Source organism: Rattus norvegicus, chromosome 10 (genome assembly GCF_021556685.1).
Source record: "Rattus norvegicus strain SHRSP/BbbUtx chromosome 10, alternate assembly SHRSP_T2T, whole genome shotgun sequence".
Lineage (NCBI taxonomy): Eukaryota > Metazoa > Chordata > Mammalia > Rodentia > Muridae > Rattus > Rattus norvegicus.
In genome coordinates, this window is record NC_141543.1 from 20,308,895 (window position 1) to 20,328,380 (window position 19,486).

Below are 19,486 nucleotides of genomic sequence, written 5' to 3' on the forward strand. Positions count from 1 at the left end.
CCTGTGATGCCAGCACTCCAGAGGGTGCTTCAGAAGTTCAAAGTCATCTTTGGCTATCAAATCCAAGACTATGTGAGACCCTGTCTCAAAACAGGAATGAAGAGGGCAACAGTACTTGACAAGAAAACCCTTAGGACTGGGGATGGAACACTTGTCTATCATGGAGAAGACCCCGGGTTTAGTCTTCAGCCCCACACAAACAAAAGAAGAGAGGCCAGCAGCTCCTTGGGTAAAGTGTACTTTGTTGGAACAAAAATGTGGGGGAATCCAAAGTGCTAAGCATTCATTCAAAGCATCTTTCTTTCTTTCAGATTTTTACTTCATTTTATGTGTATAAGTGTTTTGTCTGAATTATATATGTGTATCACATGCCTGGTACACAGAGGCCAAAAGATGGTGTGAGACCCTCAGCGACTAGAGACAGAGGGCTGGGAGCCACCGTGTGGGTGCTAGGAAACCAACCACTCGGAAGGGCAGTGTATGCACGCTCTCAATGCTGTGTCATCTCCCCATCCCGTCTGTCTTGTGATGGGATCACAGGTAGCCCAGGCTGGCCTGCAGCCGACTGGGGATGACGTTGAATTTCTGATCTTCCTGCTCTGCCTCTATAGTGTTTAGAAACACAGACTGACACTAGGCCCAGACTATATAGGGCTAGGGGTAGAACTTAGGGCTACTCGCATGCTGGGCAAGTACCACTAACTCAGCCACATCCCTGTCCATCCTCTCCTCATAAGCACCTTATTTAAAGATGAAAGAAAGTGGGCTGCTTTGGGGACAAAAAGGTGTCTCCGTCACAAGTCAAAGAACAAAAATATTTTCAAAGTTTAGGTGCCTACAGTGGCTCTGAAAGAAAAACAGTAACAAAAACAAACAAGCAAACCCAAGCATCCACGATGGTCCATTCTCGCTGCCGCGGTTTCATTCTCGGACTTCAGGACAGTATGCCGTCAACAACTGTGTCTGCTCCAATATCTGCAAAGGAAAATTGCTTTCTTCCATTAAAGCTCACAAACGCTCGTCATCAGCAGTTTGTCAGCAGATTTATACAAATCACCTTTCTGCCCTCGTGGGTCCTGCACAGAAGTGGCTCTGTAAGGCAGTATCTTGCCAGCCAGGAAGCAGCAATCACTGGTCTGGTTTTATACTGTGCCTGTGTGGGAGCCAAACAAAGGCAGCAGTTTGGCCGTTTAAGCAAATAGCTCTCCATGGAGTTTGGAGTCTCGGAAGGCAAAAACCAGAAATTGCCACGGCCTTCTGGAGGAAGGGGGTGCACCAGAAACCTGGATGAGTTAACTAATCAATTCAGGGCTTTGAAAAGTACCCCGATGGAATCATGTATGGTGGGTCATACGTATAACCCTAGCATTCAAGGATTTCAGAGGGAAGAGTGGCTGTGAGTTCAAGGCTAAGCCTGGTCCATAGAGATCCTGCCTCAAAACTATAACGATCCTGAGGCCAATTAAACCAACTGCATTTCTTTCCTCTCGGGGATCTAGAGTGAAAGGGGTGCAAACAGCTGCCTCTTTTGGGACTGTGTGCAGCTTAGCACCTCTGTGGGTTGCCCTGAGGGAACTGGGTGACAGTTTTCTGGTGGCTATTAACATCTGATCTGAATGTTGTGACCAAGCTAGGCTCCAGGCAGGCGGCTTTGGGAAGTCTCAGGGCACGGTAGCCAGGGTTCGCACTGGCCAGCTCCTCATGTCCATCTGAACAAAACTGCAGACTAAGGAACATGTGAGGGAGGCCCTGTGTAGAGTCAACTTCAAGTTCCCTGGCTACTGGACAGAGCGCACCTCAATGTCCTGGGGTTTTCACCAGGTTTAACGCCAGTGAATTTGGTGACAGAGTAGCTGAGAATTGGCTTATCTCTGATGGCTATGGGGTAAAATATATTCCCAGTTGTGGTATGTATCCTGGACATGTGGCAGGAGAACCACAAACCCACTCTTGTGGGTCTCCACTGTCCTGTCCTGAACCCCACCAAATCATGTTTTGTTATAAATCTCGCATCCTGTGTGAAAACAAAAACAAAAACAAAACAAAACAAAACAAAACAAAACAAAACAAAACAAAACACGAGGTAAACCCAGGTTCGCATGCCCGTGGCTGGTGTGCAAAGGAAAAAACCGGAGAGACCTGGTAAGACGTGCAGCCATCTGGACCAACCAAAGTAAGCTCCCAAGCCTCACACAACTCAAACACATATTTCAGATATATCAAAGTGCTTTTTCTTTTTCTTTTAAAAGCCGTATGTGGCCTAGAACTTGCTGACTACAGCACAGTGACCCTGGGACACATCTACCAACGCAGGAGCACTGTAGAGCATCACTGGGGGACTGCGGCTAAGAATTCCGTTCCTAGCCCTTCCCTCAGCAGGCCAGCCTCTCCTGACATTCACATCCCCTCACATAAGCTGGGTTTCGGGTAGGATTAAAACAATGTCCTCACTCCAAGGCTTCGGGGAGAGCTCAGCTGTGGGTGTTTGCTAAGGATCCTCAAGGCTCTCAAGAAAACATAGTCCCCCACCCCCCTAAAACCAGACAAATGTTAAGAAAAACCAAGGCCGGGCTCAGCTCTGTTCAAGTGGTCTCAGGAATATCATTGGCCCTGGGACCCTGGGGAGGTCACTTGTTAACCATTCCTTCCCTGGAGAGATTTAAGCAATGTCTTTTCCCTCCTCCAAAGTGTGGTTCTGCTAAAGTTCACCCCAGGGAAACTGTTAGTTCACTGGGCTTGCTTAGAGCATGGGTGACCCTAAAGCAGCAGCAGAAAGTCTTCACCCAGCATGGGGCTGATGGGTGGTTCCAGAATCGATGTCCTTCTCTACCGAACTCCCTAAGCCTCTAGCACCTCCCAGATCCAGAGGGCATGTGTAATTAGTGCAGAACGGCATTAAAAAATGGCTGTTCTAGGAGTCTTGCAGTGGTGGCTCACGCCTTTAATCCAACACCCAAGAGGCAGAGGCAGCTGAATCGTTGAGTTGGAGGCCAGCCTGGTCTACAGAGTGAGTTCCAGGACAGCCAGGGCTACACAGAGAAACCCTGTCTCAAAAAAACGGGGAAAACGAGGCTGTTCTAGTTTCATTTTTGGTGCTAAGATCCCGACAGAGCACCTTTGAGCAGAAATGGTTTCCTTGGCTCACAACTCCAGGCCACAGTTCGCTATTGCAGAGAAGTCCGTGCAAGAGCACAAGGCATCACACCCACAGCCAAGAGCAGAGAGAGTAACAACATGGATGGCCATTCACACCCTTGTTCTCGTCCTCAGCAAGATGGCTCCTCTCTTAAAAGTTCAGGAGCAGGGCTGGGGATTTAGCTCAGTGGTAGAGCGCTTACCTAGGAAGCGCAAGGCCCTGGGTTCGGTCCCCAGCTCCGAAAAAAAAGAACCAAAAAAAAAAAAAAAAAAAAAAAGTTCAGGAGCCTCTGCCTAGGGAATAGTGCCCCCCACAGTGGGCCGGGGCTTCCTACACCAGTTAACATCAAAGCAACACCTCCCAGACATGCCCACAGACCAACCTGATCTAGATAATTCCTCTTAAGAACTCTCTTCCAGGTGCTTCTAAGTGGTGTCCCCATGGTGGTTTGAGTAAGAACGGCCCCGTAGGCTATTATATTTGAGGGCCCAGTCACCAGGTAGTGGCACAATTTGAAAAGAATGGGAGGTATGGCCTTGTTGGAGGAAACATGTCCATGTGGGTGGGCTTTGAGGCTTCGAAAAGCCAATTCCAAACCCAGAGTCTCTTTCTTCCTACTGCCTGTGCATCTGGAGCCAGATGGAGAGCTCTCGATCGCTTTTCCAGTGCCAGGTCCGCCTGCGTGCCACCATGCTCTCCACCACGACGACAGTGAACTAAACCTCTGAGACTGTGAGCCAGACCCTGTTACATGCTGTCCTTTATAAGAGTCGTCACGGTCATGGTGTCTGTTTACGACAACAGAACACCGACTAGGCCAGTCACATTGACAAAACTAACCGGCACAATTCTCCCCTTGTCAGCTTGACACCCAAATATGTCATTTTAAGCCACAACTTTCCATGTCTCCAAAGTCTCATCTCTTAGTAGGACATAAGATAGGTCCTACTCCAAAAGCCTCCAAGGCCTCTCAAGTGTGAGAGTATCTTCAGTCCGTGGAGGAGCCTGTGCTGCCCCTCAGGGTTCACCTTGACCTGTGTCTTCTCAGCACATCTTTGCAGGGATTTGACCCTGCCACAAGCTGTCAAGCCTCAGTTGCCCTCCATGATCTTGTCTTGGATTTTTCATGCCCTCAAAACCAGTACCACCAGAACGATGCTTACAACCCTGCCAAGTTTAAGCAGCTCACCGTGGAGCCTGCTCCCCCTCGACAGCTTCTGTGTGCTGATCCTGAGGAAGCACAGTCCGATTGTCCCAAAGAATCATGGGAAACTTTACTTCAGTGGCACTGCTCTCTCTTTGACAATTGCAGCTACTTCTTCAGCCCCAGAATGATTGGCTCCCAGGCAGGGATCCAGAGACAGTCTCTACTCCCTCTTCTCTGAGGGATTGTCAACAGACAACAACTGATTATAGAGATAGCCTCTTGCGATCAGCCACAGATAATCTGATGAAGATTTGTTCAAAAGACCATGTTCTACCATGTAAAAGGACACCTAGCTCCCCTGACCAGGTCCATGTTGGCCTTCACTTCCACCTTGTCAGGTTGGTGACCCTGACACAGGTACCAAGGCTACAGCAAAACCAAAGTCACTAAGATAGTCATCTATACATTTCCTGCCAGGTTCTGATGCTCTGGTTGTCTTTTTGCTGACGTTTGACATGCTAATGGTGTTTGGAAAAGCCAGCCTTCACTCCAGGTAGCTGTGGGTCACTTTTATCTAGTTTAGCATATAAACCCTTCCTTTTGCCCAGGGTTGTAAGAATCGTCTGTCTTGCTCCCACCCAAGATATACTCTGTCACCGAGTCTCCAAAAGAACTGTGCCAAAGGTGATCTGGACACAACTACCTGTTTAGAGGGGGGGGTGTCTCACAAACATCCTGTAAGTGGTTCTCATAGGAGAGAACCTGATATTTCTGGAGCCAAGGTGAGTCCCCAGTTTGGCTCTGTGCCACCTCTGACAGTCCCTATGGAGGGGACCGTGGGTGTCCTGATCCTCCTATGTGGACAGTAGGGACACTGCAGGGAGCCTTACTGACAACTTCTCAGCTGAGGTCTAGAAGCTACTCTGGCATCCTTGTGTTGGCCACAAGATGGGTGTTTGTGGGATTATTTTAAGGGGACACTGTGGATATGTGAAGTGGTAGAGCCCTAGAGTTTCGCAACACCCCTGACCTCTGCCGTGTGTGTGTGTGTGTGTGTGTGTGTGTGTGTGTGTGTGTGTGTGTGTGTGTGTGCCATCAGTGTCTTCACAGGCTCCAAAACAGAAATACTCACAGATGCTGTCAGAGGTCTCCCCTGACTGAGAAGTGCTGGGCTGGGCATGGGACTCAGGTGGCTTGTGAGTCCCTGTCAGGAGCACTCTGGGTCCAGAACAGAGGCCCATATTTTGAATGTTGTCTTGGTTTTAGGAAAATTCCACCAAGCCCAGACCAGTTTTTTTTTTTTTTCCAGGAGGACAGAGAGGTGTTGGAGGGGGGGAGGACACAGAGTGGGATGAGCTGCAGTACTTGGCTCCTGGCTCTCTCCTGCCTGGAAAGCTCTGTGTTCATGGCCTCTGGTAAATCCTGGCTCACCTCAGTTAGCGCTTTGCATCAGGAACTCTATCCTGCCTCCCTCGGCCCCCCACCCCCCAGCTGTCTCACTCTTAGGGCTTACCTGAGCACTGGGTGTCAACATCTGGTCCAGGGTTGGGGTAACAGGAGGTTGGCCCTTGTTCTCTGACTTGTCCACAATGCTTTTAGTATCTGTCTTCAGAAGCAAGCCAGTGGGCATTGTGGGGGATCACCGTACCCCTCTGGGGAGGTGGCCATGGCAGGTCAGCCTGAGAATCTACAATTACAAGGCAAGCTCCTGGGTGCACATCTATGGGGGCTCCATTCATCCTCAATGGATTTTGACTGCTGTCCACTGCATCTAAAGGTGAGACACCACTGGGGGTTTGGGGAGGCATCTGCTGGGTAGAATGTAGACAGTACACTACCCCCAACCAGCTGCCTCTGAGACACCTAGGGTGTGTCCTCCCACAGCCAGGACGCCGACCCAGCCTTATACCGGGTCCAGGTGGGGGAAGTATACCTCTACAAGGAACAGGAACTTCTGAACGTCCGTAGGATCATCTTCTACCCTGACGAGAACCAGTTTAATGAGAGGTTTGATGTGGCCCTGATGCAGTTGACTGCCCTCCTGCTCACATCCACACATGTCAGCTCAGTCTCTCTACCAAAAGACAGCTCAGCCTTCAACTCAACTGACCAGTGTTGGCTGGCTGGCTGGGGCAACCGTCTCCAAAATGGTAAGCCTAGCTGTGGCGGAAAGGAGAGACGAGGGGACATTGCCCAGTCTCTCCCTCCATTTTCCTCCCCGAGGGCTAGCTAGCAGCATGGAAACACATGGGGAGAAGCAAGGCTCTCCTCTGACTCAGATGCTACACTGGACCGTTGGGCAGGCTTCTTGGCCACCAATGAAATGCTCACAAAAGTCAGGGGCCATTTTCGGATCTCACGGACAGCAAGTAGCCAAGGCAGAACCGTCCTGGGTTGCCCTGGTTTGAAGGTCCTGCTGATTTTTTTGGCTCTATCCCCATAGTGGAGGGATGGGATACCCACCTAGAGGAGCATCATTTCTTCCTGTGATCTGGGGCCTCTGGGGAACCCAGTCTCCAGGTGCACACAGAACTATGTCTTGTATACGTCGTAGCCGTGCACCATGCAGCCATAGACCCAGAGTACAAGCAATGCCAGTGAGTGCTCTTCTCTGAGTGTCTGCGGCCACATTTCCAGCACAGGCTCCTGGACATGGTCCTTGTCCCTGCAGTTTCTCCAGCCCCACATACCATCACTTGTAGCTGTCACTAGTCTCTGATGTGTTTCCACGTGGCTGTCCCCTCTGTGCTCTCTTCTGAGAACTCTTAGAATAGGAGTTAGATCCCATCCCAAATCCAAGATAAGCTCACTTGGGTGGAGGTGGCTGACTTGAACCTCCTGCTTCAGCCTTAAGGATTAGGGTTATAAGCCTCTGTCCCTGTGCCTGCCTCAGAACAATCTAATGTTTAACGTAAGTAATAACACACATAAGTAATTTATCTTTAAACGAAGTCACATTCTGAAGTCCTAGGTGGGCGTGAATTTGGAGGGGCTCTCTAACCCCTTTTAAAGACTCTAAACTCATTTAACATGGAAGGCTATGTCTGTAAAGATAGCTTCGGACCATGGTCCCATCTAGGACGTGTGGGGAAATGGGGTTTCTGATTTGCTCCAGGCCAAAGCAGTGAGGTCAGGGCCTGTGTGACTGGCATGAAGTGAATCTGTTGGGGACATGCTTCTCTCCCCTGTTTCTTCCTGACTCCTTCACTCCTCCTCCAGTGCCTCTGCTACCTCCCTATCAACTCTATGAGGTGAAGATCCCAATTCAGGATAACAAGACCTGTAATCAGGCCTATAGGAAGAAAATGCTTGACAAATGCAAAAATGAGGTCATCTTTGAGGACGTGCTATGTGTTGGCACCTTAGGCCAAGGCCTCTGTTTTGTGAGTCACCGGGGCCCATATGTGACCTTCCCACTCCTGCTCTAGATGCCCCCCCCTTCAAGGGAGGCTGGACTTGGGAGTTTCCTAATGCTTTGCCTCTGATAGGACTGCCCCTCTTTCTGCAGGGTGACTCTGGGGGTTCCTTGGTCTGCAACAAGTGGATACAGGCGGGTGTGGTCAGCAAGGGGATAGATTGCAGCAATGATTTGCCATCAGTCTTCCCGAGAGTCCGGAGCTCCTTAACCTGGCTCCACCAGCACATCCAGTAGACATGTCTACGGGCTGATGCTCATTATCGGAGACAGGTTCTTGACTCTTCTGTTCTTTCCTTTCTGGACCCTTCCTTGCCCTGCCTTCCTCCCTGGTCTGTCTTTCCATGCTGACAAGAATGCCCAGGAAACCCCAGTGTGGGGTTGGGCTGCTGTGTGACTGTATTTGTCTCAATAAGCTGACAGAAAATGAAGGTGGTCGGAGTGGTCTTTGAGGCATGGGCATGGCTATGGAACGGGTGGACTCAGAGTCTCCAAGGCCAGCTATAATTCTCTGCTTTTGGTTTTAGCACCTCAGTCTTGGGACATATCTATGAGACATAGTAAGCAAAATGCATATTTCATAACGTCTTGGCTTTTAGTTACTTTTGGAAAGGCCCCCACTAGCAACTAACTCCATCTCATTGATTTGAGACAGCGTCTTTTCAAGAAGCCTAGGCTTGGCTTCAAACTTACAACCTCCTGTTTTAGCTTCCAAGTGCTGGGGTTACAGGCAAGCATTGCCAAGACCCGTGTGGCTTGATTTTAGTTCTAACAACTTTCCCCCTTGTGTCTGAACAATAGTCTCTAAAGACAGTGCTGATTAGCCGTCTGGTAGTCTGTCATTGTCCCATGACGGCTAGGAAAGATCTGTCCTGGTTAGCCTGAGTCACACATTGGTGGGGGTGGGGAATGTAAGTGACAGGCATCAAGGAGTTTTTTGTTTTTTTTGTTTGTTTGTTTTTTTTTTTTTAGATTTATTTATTATGTATACAGTGTTCTGCCTGCATGTACGCCTGCAGGCCAGAAGAGGGCACCAGATCTCATTACAGATGGTTGTGAGCCACCATGTGGTTGCTGGGAATTGAACTCAGGACCTCTGGAAGAGCAGACAGTGCTCTTAACCACTGAGTTATCTCTCCAGCCCAAGGAGTTAATTCTAATAAACTTGCAAGGGAGGAAGAGACGGAATGATTCTTAGGTCAGTCTACCTGACACCACTCTGCTAATCGGGTGGGTAACACCCTGGCATCTCAATAATGTTCTTCATGTTCCTTCATCAGAAGCTGGACCTCTGTAGAACGTTAACAGTTTACTTCTAAGGCTCAACAAAAACAAATCAACAGTGGTAAAGTTATCTTGAAAATTATTATCAGGCCTCTGTGATTCCTACCATTAGCTTTTGAAGCAGGAGTCAGGCAGGTAGTTTCAGGAGCCAAGAGCTGGAGGAAAACCCAGTACAGCATGACAAGACTCCATCATTTTTATCAGTTGTTTCTTTAAAAGCGCAAAGTTAGGTACAGGTTGGTGGACCCAGAGGCTTTCCATGTTAGCTCTCTGCAATCCACTATACCCTCAAACTGCTTTGTTCACCCAGGTACCGTCACGTGGCTTCCTTGTATAAAATCCGTAGTGAAGTTAGCTTGCACTAGTCACTTGACACACAATCAAATGTGTAGGAATCGTTAAATACTCACCTTTTAATTAAATACCATAAAACTTGTGTTTATGATAAGGAATTAAAATATTTTTATTTACTCCTCCATTTATGCAAATGTCTCGATTCCCCAACTTGGTGGAATGTTTGTTTACATCAAAACCCTAAAAGGGCCAATTCTCTCCCCCTTTCTTCCTTCCTTTGTGCTGATTCTTTTAAAACTAGCCAATCATGAAAGACTGTGAAGTTGGACACTAGGCAATGGGAAAAAGAGACAGTCCCCGTGTGAACTAGACTAAAAGCCAACCACCCTTCTTGTCCCTGTGTGCTCACACTTCAGTAGACATGGTGGTCTCTGTTCTGAACTTTCATTCTTTTTTTTAAAGATTTTATTTATTTTGTGTATGTGAGTACACTGTTGCTATCTTCAGACACACCAGAAGAGGGCATCGGATCCCATTACAGATGGTGTGAGCCACCATGTAGTTGCTAGGTTTTGAACTCAGGACTTCTAGAAGAGCAGTCAGTGCTCTTAACCACTGAGCCATCTCTCCAGGTCCTGAACTTACTTTCTAACAAAGGGAAGCAAGGCATGCTCCAATCTCCTGTACCCATGGCTCCAGCTGGTTCTGACCTGCTTCAGCATTTCTCCTTGAGCAACAACATTGGAAAATTTGCATAATATATAAAGTTTAGAAATAGCTAAACATGTTTCTAGTCAGATACATAGGGCATTAAAGGTACTAAAAGTCATCCGATAATGACTGCTTACAAAGCACTTAAAGACTTCACCACAGGTAAGCTTTAAATAGATCTCGACTTTAAGACATTTCCCCAAAGCTAAAAGTCTGAAACAAAGACATTAGAAAACACAACATGGGCTGGAGAGATGGTTCAGCGGTTAAGAGCACTGACTGTTCTTCCAGAGGTCCTGAGTTCAATTCCAGCAACTACATGGTGGCTCACAACCATCTATAATGGGATCCAATGCCCTCTTCTGATGTGTCTGAAGACAGCGACAGTGCACTCATATACATAAAATGAATAAATGAGTTTTTTTTAAAAAAGAAACGCAACATAACTTATTTGAAAGGAACATCCACTCTTGTCTTAAATTTACAACAGAGCACCAAACAACTTCTTTAAGAACATTGTGTAGGGGCTGTGGGGATGGCTCAGTGGTTGAGAGCACTGGCTTCTCTTCTGGAGGACACTGGCTTGAATGCTAATACTTGCAGATCATAATTTTGCATAAGGGCACAGTGAAACCACCAAACTGGACCACTCCCTGAGTAGAAAGAAAAGTGTATTTGGGGAATCAAACTGCCGGGCTGCCTCTCAGCAGCTGAGAACAGCAGCTGGGGGAGTGGTGGCAGCAGTGGGGTGGGGTGGGGGAGCCTTGTCAATGAAAGAGGGCAGGTAGTGGTGGGAGGAGAGGCACAGGCCAGAACAGACTGGGAGTGGGCGTGGGACCTTAGACGGTCCAGGCTGTCTGCGTTAATCAGGGACTGGATGCCCCTTCTGGAGGTAGTTGACCTTCAGAGTGGATGAAGGAAGGGTGGCTTTCCTGGTAAACAGAACCCACCATCTGCGATTCCTGAGGGATGCTGAGTTTCCCGGGTCAGAGTCCTTCTGTTTAGGGCACTGTCACCAGCACTGCCATCTTGGAGGCTTGCTTTGGACTTAACACAATCATTGGTAGCTCTAGTTTAGGGGATCTGATATTGTCTTCTGGTCTTCAGGAGTTACTATACCATACAGGCAAAACGGTCATACTCATAAAAGGAAATAAAATCTTTTTAAAAAGATTTATTTATGTATATGCATACACTGTTGCTGTCCTCAGACAGACCAGGAGACGGCATTAGATCCCATTACAAACTGCTGTGAGCCACCATGTGGTTGCTGGAAATTGAACTCAGTACCTCTGGAAGAGCAGTCAGTGCTCTTAACCACTGAGCTATCTCTTCAACCCCAGGAAATAAAATCTTAAAAGGAAACCAAAAACCATCTTGTGGCTGGGTATGGTGTGTACCTTTGATCCCAGAACTTAGTTGGCCGAGGCAGATGGATCTCTGTTAGTTTGGGACCAGCCTAGTCTACAAAGTGAGTCCCAACATAGCCAAGGCTACATTGTGAGACCCCTCCCCCAACAAAATAAAACAAAACTGTCTTGTTGCTTTAGAAATAGGAATTTGGTTACTCTGTATCACTTAAAACATAATTATCTTGCAGAAGAGGACCAGACATACAAGCACAGTTACATTTTAAAACCAGTTAATAGGTCAAAGTGCTTAAGGTTAGGTAGTTTTAGGGAAGTGCAGCCATTAAAACTCCATAGAACAAACGACAGAGAAAGCATGTACCTGGATCTCTCTCTCTCTCTCTCTCTCTCTCTCTCTCTCTCTCTCTCTCTCTCTCTCTCTCTCTCTCTCTTCCTCTCTCTGTCTCTGTCTCATTCTCTTTTTTTTCTAATAAATGTCAAAGAAGATAGAAGGCACACTACAAAGATCCTGTCCCTGAATCTCAGACTTACTTTCCAAGTGCAGTGAAATCACAAGCAATTTCACAGGATGGTCATACATTAAGCAAGCTGCCACTGTTTGTCTTTCAATAAATTCACAGGTAGCTCATCTGACATCTTTTTTTTTTTTTCAGAGCTGGGGACTGAACCCAGGACCTTGCGCTTGCTAGGCAAGCGCTCTACCACTGAGCTAAATCCCCAACCCCCTCATCTGACATCTTAACAAGCACAGAGACATAGCAGAAAAAAAGAAGATGTAGGAATAGATTTATTTGTTGGTTTGTTTGTTTTTATTATTTTGATGCAGGGTTTCTCTGTATCCCTGGCTGTCCTGGAACTCACTCTGCTGGCCTCCAACCCAGATCTGCCTGCTTCTGCTTCCCAAGTGCTGGGATTAAAGGCTTGTGCCACCACTGCTGGGTTCAAGTTTTATTTTATTTTTAAATATTCTTTTCTGATTGGGGATATAGCTTAGTTGCTTGACAAGAATAATGCACAATCTAAATGCCACACCCAAAAAGTTATGGTAGAGAGCCCAGGGCTGAGACAGAGCTCAGATTGCAGACTGGATCCCAAGTCCTTCCTCACTCTGTGGCCTTGGAGAAATGTTTCATCTCTCTGTGCTGCAAGACTCTCACATTCCGAAAGAGAGGAAAGGGGGCCTACTGCGGAAATACGAGACAAAAACAAGACTAAAACCCAGCGGGACACACTTCAGGTTCTGTGGCTCTATGTTCTGTGTTGAAGCATGTAGATGGTGCTGTCCTTCCAGCCGTGTTGATGGCAGCACACGTCTCTCTCTCTCTCTCTCTTTCTTTCTTTCTTTCTTTCTTTCTTTCTTTCTTTCTTTCTTTCTTTTTTCTTTTTTTCGGAGCTGGGGACCGAACCCAGGGCCTTGCGCTTGCTAGGCAAGCGCTCTACCACTGAGCTAAATCCCCAACCCCACGTGTCTCTCTCTCTCTCTCTTGGGCGCTTTCTATTCCCTGTCTGCGGCTGTCCTTGGCAGATACCCCAAAACAATATTCTCAAAGCCCTTGTTTCTCTATTTCAACTGCTCTGATAGAACCCAATGGCTCAAGAGAGCTCCAAACCTTTCCTGGCCCAAGGTAGATGTTCTAAATACTTCAATAGAACTTCAGATTTGCCCAAAAGAGTTTCCACATTGACAAAGCCTGCCCTAGAATTGGCATTATTGTTAGATTAGGAGCATCCAAGGACCAACGGGAAGGTGAAGTGAAGAAGCAGCCTGACTCCACCTTAAGATCAGAAGCCATCTTATTACAAGGTCAAAATAAATTGATTCCTATTTTCTGTAAAACTTAAATTTGAACAGGTCTTGACCCCTTTTCAGGAATTTGACATGTTCCACACCCTACACCCCAATTTCCACCCTGATTAGATGTTCTGCCAAATAACTCTGAAGTGTTCAGCCAAGTTCCTTCATAACCAAAATTCCTCTGGAAATCCCTCAACTCTTGAAACCCCCCAGCAGTTTTGGGGCTGATATAAGCCATACCTTCTCCTGTGCTCAATGCTATTTTCTCAAACCCTGCTTTCAGGAGACAGAATATAAAGCTTGGACTACACAGAGAAATCCTGTCTTGAAAAACCAAAGACAAACAAAATAGAAGAAAACAAAAACAACAACCACACCAAAGCACTGGTGGGAGGAAACCAGGGAAATGGTTGCAGCGCTTTTCTGATGATTTTTTTTTCTGATTTTCTTAGATTTGGGGTTGAGGATTGGTGGAAGTCAGTGGCTTGTTAAATTAATGGATTCCAAAGATGCTGGGGTTTTTATTTTAAAGACAGGGTTTCTCTATGTAGCGAGGGCTGTCCTGGACTTGATCTGTAGACCAGGCTGGCTTTGAACCCATAGAGATTCACCTGCCTCTGCCTCCTGAGTGCTGGGACTAAAGGTCTGGCTTCAAAGATTCTTTTTCTTTTATTTATAAAGATTTATTTATTCTATGTATGTGAGTACACTGTCGCTGTCTTCAGATACACCAGAAGAGGGCATCGAATCCCATTACGGATGTTTTGAGCCACCATATGGTTGCTGGTTGCTGGGAATTGAACTCGGGATCTCTGGAAGAGCAGCCAGTGCTCTTAACTGAGCTTTCCAGCCCCAAAGATTCTTTCTAATGGTTTATTTATTTTCATTTTACGTGCATTGGTGTTTTGCCTGCATGTGTGTCTGTGTGAGGGCATTGGATTCTCTGGAGCTGAAGTTACACAGACAGTTCTGAGCTGTCAAGTGGGTGCTGGGAATTGAACCTGGGTCCTCTGGAAAAACAATCAGTGTTCTTAACCATGGAACCATCTCTCCAGCTCTGGATTCCAGAGATTTTTATCTATTAGTCACAGGATGCTAGTTCAGACATAGAGGTGGGCAAGGAGGCTGTTCTGGGGACCAAAATTGGTCCAAGATAAGATAATTAGCTTCTGGACCTGCAACATTCCAACTTCCCTACATCACTGTAATTTTAATAAGTCAGTCAGTCAGTCAGTCAGTCAGTCAGTCAGTCAGTCAGTCAGTCGGTTGGTTGGTTGATCTTTGTAGACACAGCTTCTTCCCAGGAATTCTCATTAACAATGCCCCCTATCAGACAAACCTTCAGCTTATCAGAACAGGAGCTCTCCTGGCAGGAGAAAAAGGCCTCACCAGACCTTTTAATCTGCTAGGCTTTTGTCTTGGGCCAGGAGGGTGAGGAAGGAGCTGTACCTGTGCCATTTTGGAAGTTTGCCTTTTATTTTATAAGGCTTATTTTTTTATTTTTAATTATGTGTATGGTCTGTGTATAGATTTGTACATATGAAGGTATCCAGATGCCAGAGGTGTTGGAAACCCAGGAGCTGGAGTTTCAGGTGATTCTTAGCTGCTCACATGGGCGCTTGGAATGAACCCAGGACTTCTGCAAGAGCAGCAAGCGATCTTAATGGCTGGGCCATCTCTCCAGCCCCCTTGTTATCTTTATTACTTGGTGGTGCCCCCTCCCTAACCGTCATCCTGTCTGGGGCACATCTAACTCCTCATCCCCCGGATGGACACTCCACATCTTTCAAAAGCACCTTACCCAGTACTAAGTTTATCACTGACCTACATTCTTTCTGTCCCTGGGGCTGAGATGCAGTGGGACACCTGGAAAATATCCTTGCTTTCCCACTACTCCTGGGTGAATCCTTTGCTTTGAGTCCCTGGTAACCCAGTGCTGTTCCCCTGTCCCAGCCTCTGCCCAACATCCCTTCTTGCAACAGAAGCCCTGGGTAGCCACATCCTCCTAACGGCATCCCTGAACCCAGGCCTGGTCAGGACTCTCTCATTGGCCAGTCTCTTGCCTCTTTGCTAACAGTTATGCCAGTTCTTTCTGATCCCATCACTGGATGTGGTAATGGTGACCTGACTCTGTTGTTATGATAGTCATCTGAGTAGTTCCGGTCAGGTTCTGAGGCTCACCTTGTCTTTTTGCTGACATTGGACATGCTAGTAGTGTTTGAGGAAGCCAGGATTCAGGGGGTCGGGTTTGACGTAGTTGTGGGTCACTGTGTCCAACTTAGCATATAAACCCTTCCTCCTGCTCAGGGGTGTAGTGACCCTCTGTCTTGCTTCTACCTGTGTCCTGGACAATCCTGGTCACTTCCACATCTTTTGGAGGGTCTCACATCTGTGGCTAGTTCTTATTCAAAGAGACCTGGTATTTCTGGAGTCAAGGTGAGTCCCCCAGCTTGGCTCTGAGCCACTTCTGACAGCCCCTATAGGGGAGGCAGTGGGTGTCCTGATCCTCTTATGTGGACAGTAGGGACACTGCAGGGAGCCTTACTGACAATTTCTCAGCTGACGTCTAGAAGCTACTCTGGCATCCTTGTGTTGGCCACAAGATGGGTGTTTGTGGTCAGACCGAGATTACTTTAATGGGACACTGTGGATATGTGAAGTGGGAGAGCCCCAGAGTTTGGCTGCACCCTGACATCAGTGTGTGTGTGTGTGTGTGTGTGTGTGTGTGTGTGTGTGTGTGTGCGCGCACACATGTGCACATGCGTGTGTTTGTGTGTGTTTGCACCAGTGGTGTCTTCACAGGCTCTAAATCAGAAATGCCCACAGATGCTGTCAAACGTCTCCCTGACTGTGACGTGCTGGGCTGGGCAGGGGACCCAGGTGGCTTGTGAGTTCTTGTCAGGAGCATAGAGCATCCAGATCTGACTATCTAGGTGTCCCTTTACTCTAGAGTGGCAAATCCATTGTAGAGCTAGGAGTGGAACAGGTGCATGGCCTGTCCTCGAGTGCAGAGGTCCCCTGGGATTCTTGCAGGGCCGTTCACCCCCCTAAAGACTCTGGCAGCCAGGATATGGCTGCAGGTAAGCACCATCTATGTGGTCCACAAACAGGAGCGCTGGGCTTGGTGCATTGTAGGCACCAAGTAGCGTCTGTTCTCAGATTTGATGGTAAAGTTAGTTACAGCAGCCACAAGCCTAGGCTGTGGGTGTGCCTGACCAGCGCTGGGCTCAGATGTCCATGGAGGTGGGGATATCCTCACAGAATGTCCTGGGGGCAGTCTCCCCAGGACACTATGGTGCTGGCACTGCAGCGCCGGCAGAGGGAGCCTGAAGCTCCCTGTGACATGTGCTGGGTATGGCGGTGTGTTCCCAGCATGAGGGGGCTGCTCTGCAGTATCGCAGAATTCACTGGATGGATGGGGGATTGTCTCACAGCCTGAGTCACAGCCCTCCTCTTCCTGATGTCCCTGGTGATGCTACTGCAAGCCAATGGTGTTATCTATGTAACCTTGGTGACAAAGGGCTTCAGTCATTGAGCATGGGTCAACAGCCCCCTCTCATCCTTTCAGAGGTCAAATTCTTCTGTCCTCCCAGCTCTTCCTCCTAGCAGAGGCCTGGCCAAGCCCCCTGCCTACTTCCTGGGTCTTGGGGATAAAGGGACCGAGAGGCCTAAACAGGAGGAAGTTGCAGAGACCCAGCAGGGTAAGGCCACCATCTCCTCTTTTCCCGGATGCCGCTAACCGGATCTCAATCATCTCCATCCCAACCTGGGCAAGCCCAGTCCCCTCCGTTCCTCCCCATGCTTCTGTCTTTGCTCAGAATCCTGCAGAGGCTCCAGTCTTCTCCATCCCCATCTGGGCTACTCCCAGACCCCTCTCACTTCCCACCTTTGTGTCTCAATAACAGATGCTGAGCCAGCTGGGTCTGACCCTCGTCTTTCTTGGGTCCTCCATTGCTGGAACCCCAGGTGAGTCCATATCCCCATGGACTTCCTCCATTCTACAGAGGCTCCAAACAAATCTGTCCCCAGCATCATGGAGAAATGCATGCGACCGGTTCTGCTCCAGTGTGGGTGTCAGGTTGAGCACTGGCCCCCCTGACCCTTCTTCCCTGTTGCTTGCAGCATCTGTGCCTGAGGATGTGCTGGTGGGCATCGTGGGGGGCCATAGTGCCCCACAGGGGAAGTGGCCATGGCAGGTCAGCCTGAGGGTCTACAGATACAACTGGGCCTCCTGGGTGCACATCTGCGGAGGCTCCATCATCCACCCACAGTGGGTGCTGACGGCCGCCCACTGTATTCATGAGTGAGTTTCTTTGTTATCTAGTGTTGGGTAGGATGTGGGGTGAATCAGAAAGCCTGGACCAAGAAAGGTTGTTCTAGAAGCCTGGGTTCTAGTTGATTCTGTCCAGGACTGTGGAGAACTTCCCTATAGCATTAGACTTCCCTGTAGGCTGTGGAGAACTTTCCCGTAGTCACAGCCTCTTTCTGACCTCAGGAGCGATGCTGACCCATCAGCCTTTCGGATCCACCTTGGGCAGGTGTACCTCTATGGGGGCGAGAAGCTCCTGAAAGTGAGTCGAGTCATCATCACCCAGACTTTGTCCGTTCTGGCCTGGGTTCAGATGTGGCTCTGCTCCAACTGGCACAGTCCGTACGATCCTTTCCTAACGTCAAGCCAGTCAAGCTGTCCCCTGCGTCTCTTGAGGTCACAAAGAAGGATGTGTGCTGGGTGACCGGCTGGGGTTCAGTGAGCATGCACGGTAAGTATTGGGGAAGGATTTGAACCATGGGAGCAAACTAACCACCTGAGGATTCCTGGTATGTGGCACCAATGGCCTGGGGGCAGGATCCAGAGAGCAAAGAGAGTCGCTGACAAGCATGACTAACTAGCTACATCACCAAGCTTTTCTAGCATCTGTCAGAGTCTCTGTACCTGAGGGTAGTGACAGCTGGGCCCAGGATCTACACCTCTGAGGTGGAATGGATGCTTCTTATTTTCTGATGATGATGATGATGATGATGATGATGATGATGATGATGATGTAATTTGGAGAAAATATCAGAGGCAAAAAACAGTCTCTTTGGCTCTTGATTGGCAAGCAGACAGAATCGTGTGTAGAAGTCATAGAACTCAAAGGTAGACGCAGGCTCTTCAGGCTTGCATCTACATATTCTTTCCCAGGGGGATGATGCTGAGACCGGGGAGGGACCCAGACCTGGACAGGAAGGGAGCTATGCTGGAGATAGTCCTCCCCTGTATCCCCAGGTGGAGCAGCAGAATTGTGGGATAGGTGGGGAATCTATGGACCACTGGCCAGCCATACCTCTCTTCTCCTCAGAATCGCTGCCTCCTCCCTACCGCCTGCAGCAGGTGCAGGTAAAGATAGTGGACAACACCCTTTGTGAGAAGCTGTACCGCAACGCCACCAGGCTCTCCAATCATGGCCAGAGACTGATCCTACAGGACATGTTATGCGCAGGCAGCCATGGCCGAGACTCCTGCTATGTGAGTCCTGCTCATCTCCTCCTCTCTGTACCCATTCCCACGTCAGGACTAGTACCCATCAGAGCTTCTTTTTCTTCTAGGGTGACTCAGGTGGGCCTCTGGTCTGCAATGTGACAGGCTCATGGACCCTGGTGGGAGTGGTGAGCTGGGGCTATGGCTGTGCCCTGAAGGACATCCCTGGGGTCTACGCACGTGTGCAGTTCTTCCTGCCCTGGATCACAGGGCAGATGCAGAAGTTCTCCTGAGCCCAGCTGGCCTCATGGTGGTCAGCTGAGGATGGGTCGGCTTTGGTCACCATTCCAGAGTGGACCAGGGTTTAGACTCTGGACTAGGTGCCCAGCACACTGAGCACTAGCTACTGAAGGGCATGGCTATGTTTCCTGGCTTCCTTAATAAAGATGTGTTTCATATTCATGTTCAAGGTTTGTGTGTGTGTGTGTGTGTGTGTGTGTGTGTGTGTGTGTGTCTGTGTGTCTGTGTGTCTGTGTGTCTGTGTGTGCGTGTCTGTGTGTGTGTGTGTGTGTGTGTGTGTGTGTGTGTGTGTGTGAACACAAATCTATTTATCTCTACTGGAAACACCTATGAATTCCATTTTAATGATTTTCTAAATGAGGACACCAATGATTGAACTCACCAAAGGTGAGGTCCGGACAGGTCTGCACTGTGTCCTTGTCCCTGATTCCCACACACCCTGAAAAGTTAACAGGTTGATTCGTGTCCCCCAAGCACCTAGCACCCTGTGGTGTCCTGGGACCTGGATGTGGTAGGAAGGGTAACGATCCCAGGTTTCCATCCTTGAGACAGTGGTACTCTGACCCTCATGGATAT

The 19,486-nt window shown here is 48.5% G+C and overlaps 1 protein-coding gene, 1 non-coding gene and 1 pseudogene across 2 annotated transcripts; all 3 read left to right on the forward strand.

Annotated features, from left to right (window-relative positions):
* Positions 1-1,452: 1,452 nt before the first annotated feature.
* Positions 1,453-1,588, forward strand: LOC120095389 (small nucleolar RNA SNORA70). The gene has a single exon (XR_015632455.1). It is a non-coding gene; the product is annotated as a small nucleolar RNA SNORA70 (small nucleolar RNA).
* A 4,046-nt stretch (positions 1,589-5,634) lies between these two features.
* Positions 5,635-7,935, forward strand: Prss28l-ps1 (protease, serine 28 like, pseudogene 1; annotated as a pseudogene).
* A 7,536-nt stretch (positions 7,936-15,471) lies between these two features.
* On the forward strand, positions 15,472-19,064 carry Prss29 (serine protease 29). The gene is given in 7 exon segments (NM_001447213.1): positions 15,472-15,588; positions 17,058-17,118; positions 17,275-17,455; positions 17,648-17,739; positions 17,742-17,912; positions 18,492-18,658; positions 18,739-19,064. Coding segments are annotated over 6 exon segments (837 nt in total). The 5' UTR covers positions 15,472-15,588; the 3' UTR covers positions 18,904-19,064.
* The last annotated feature ends 422 nt before the right edge of the window (positions 19,065-19,486 follow it).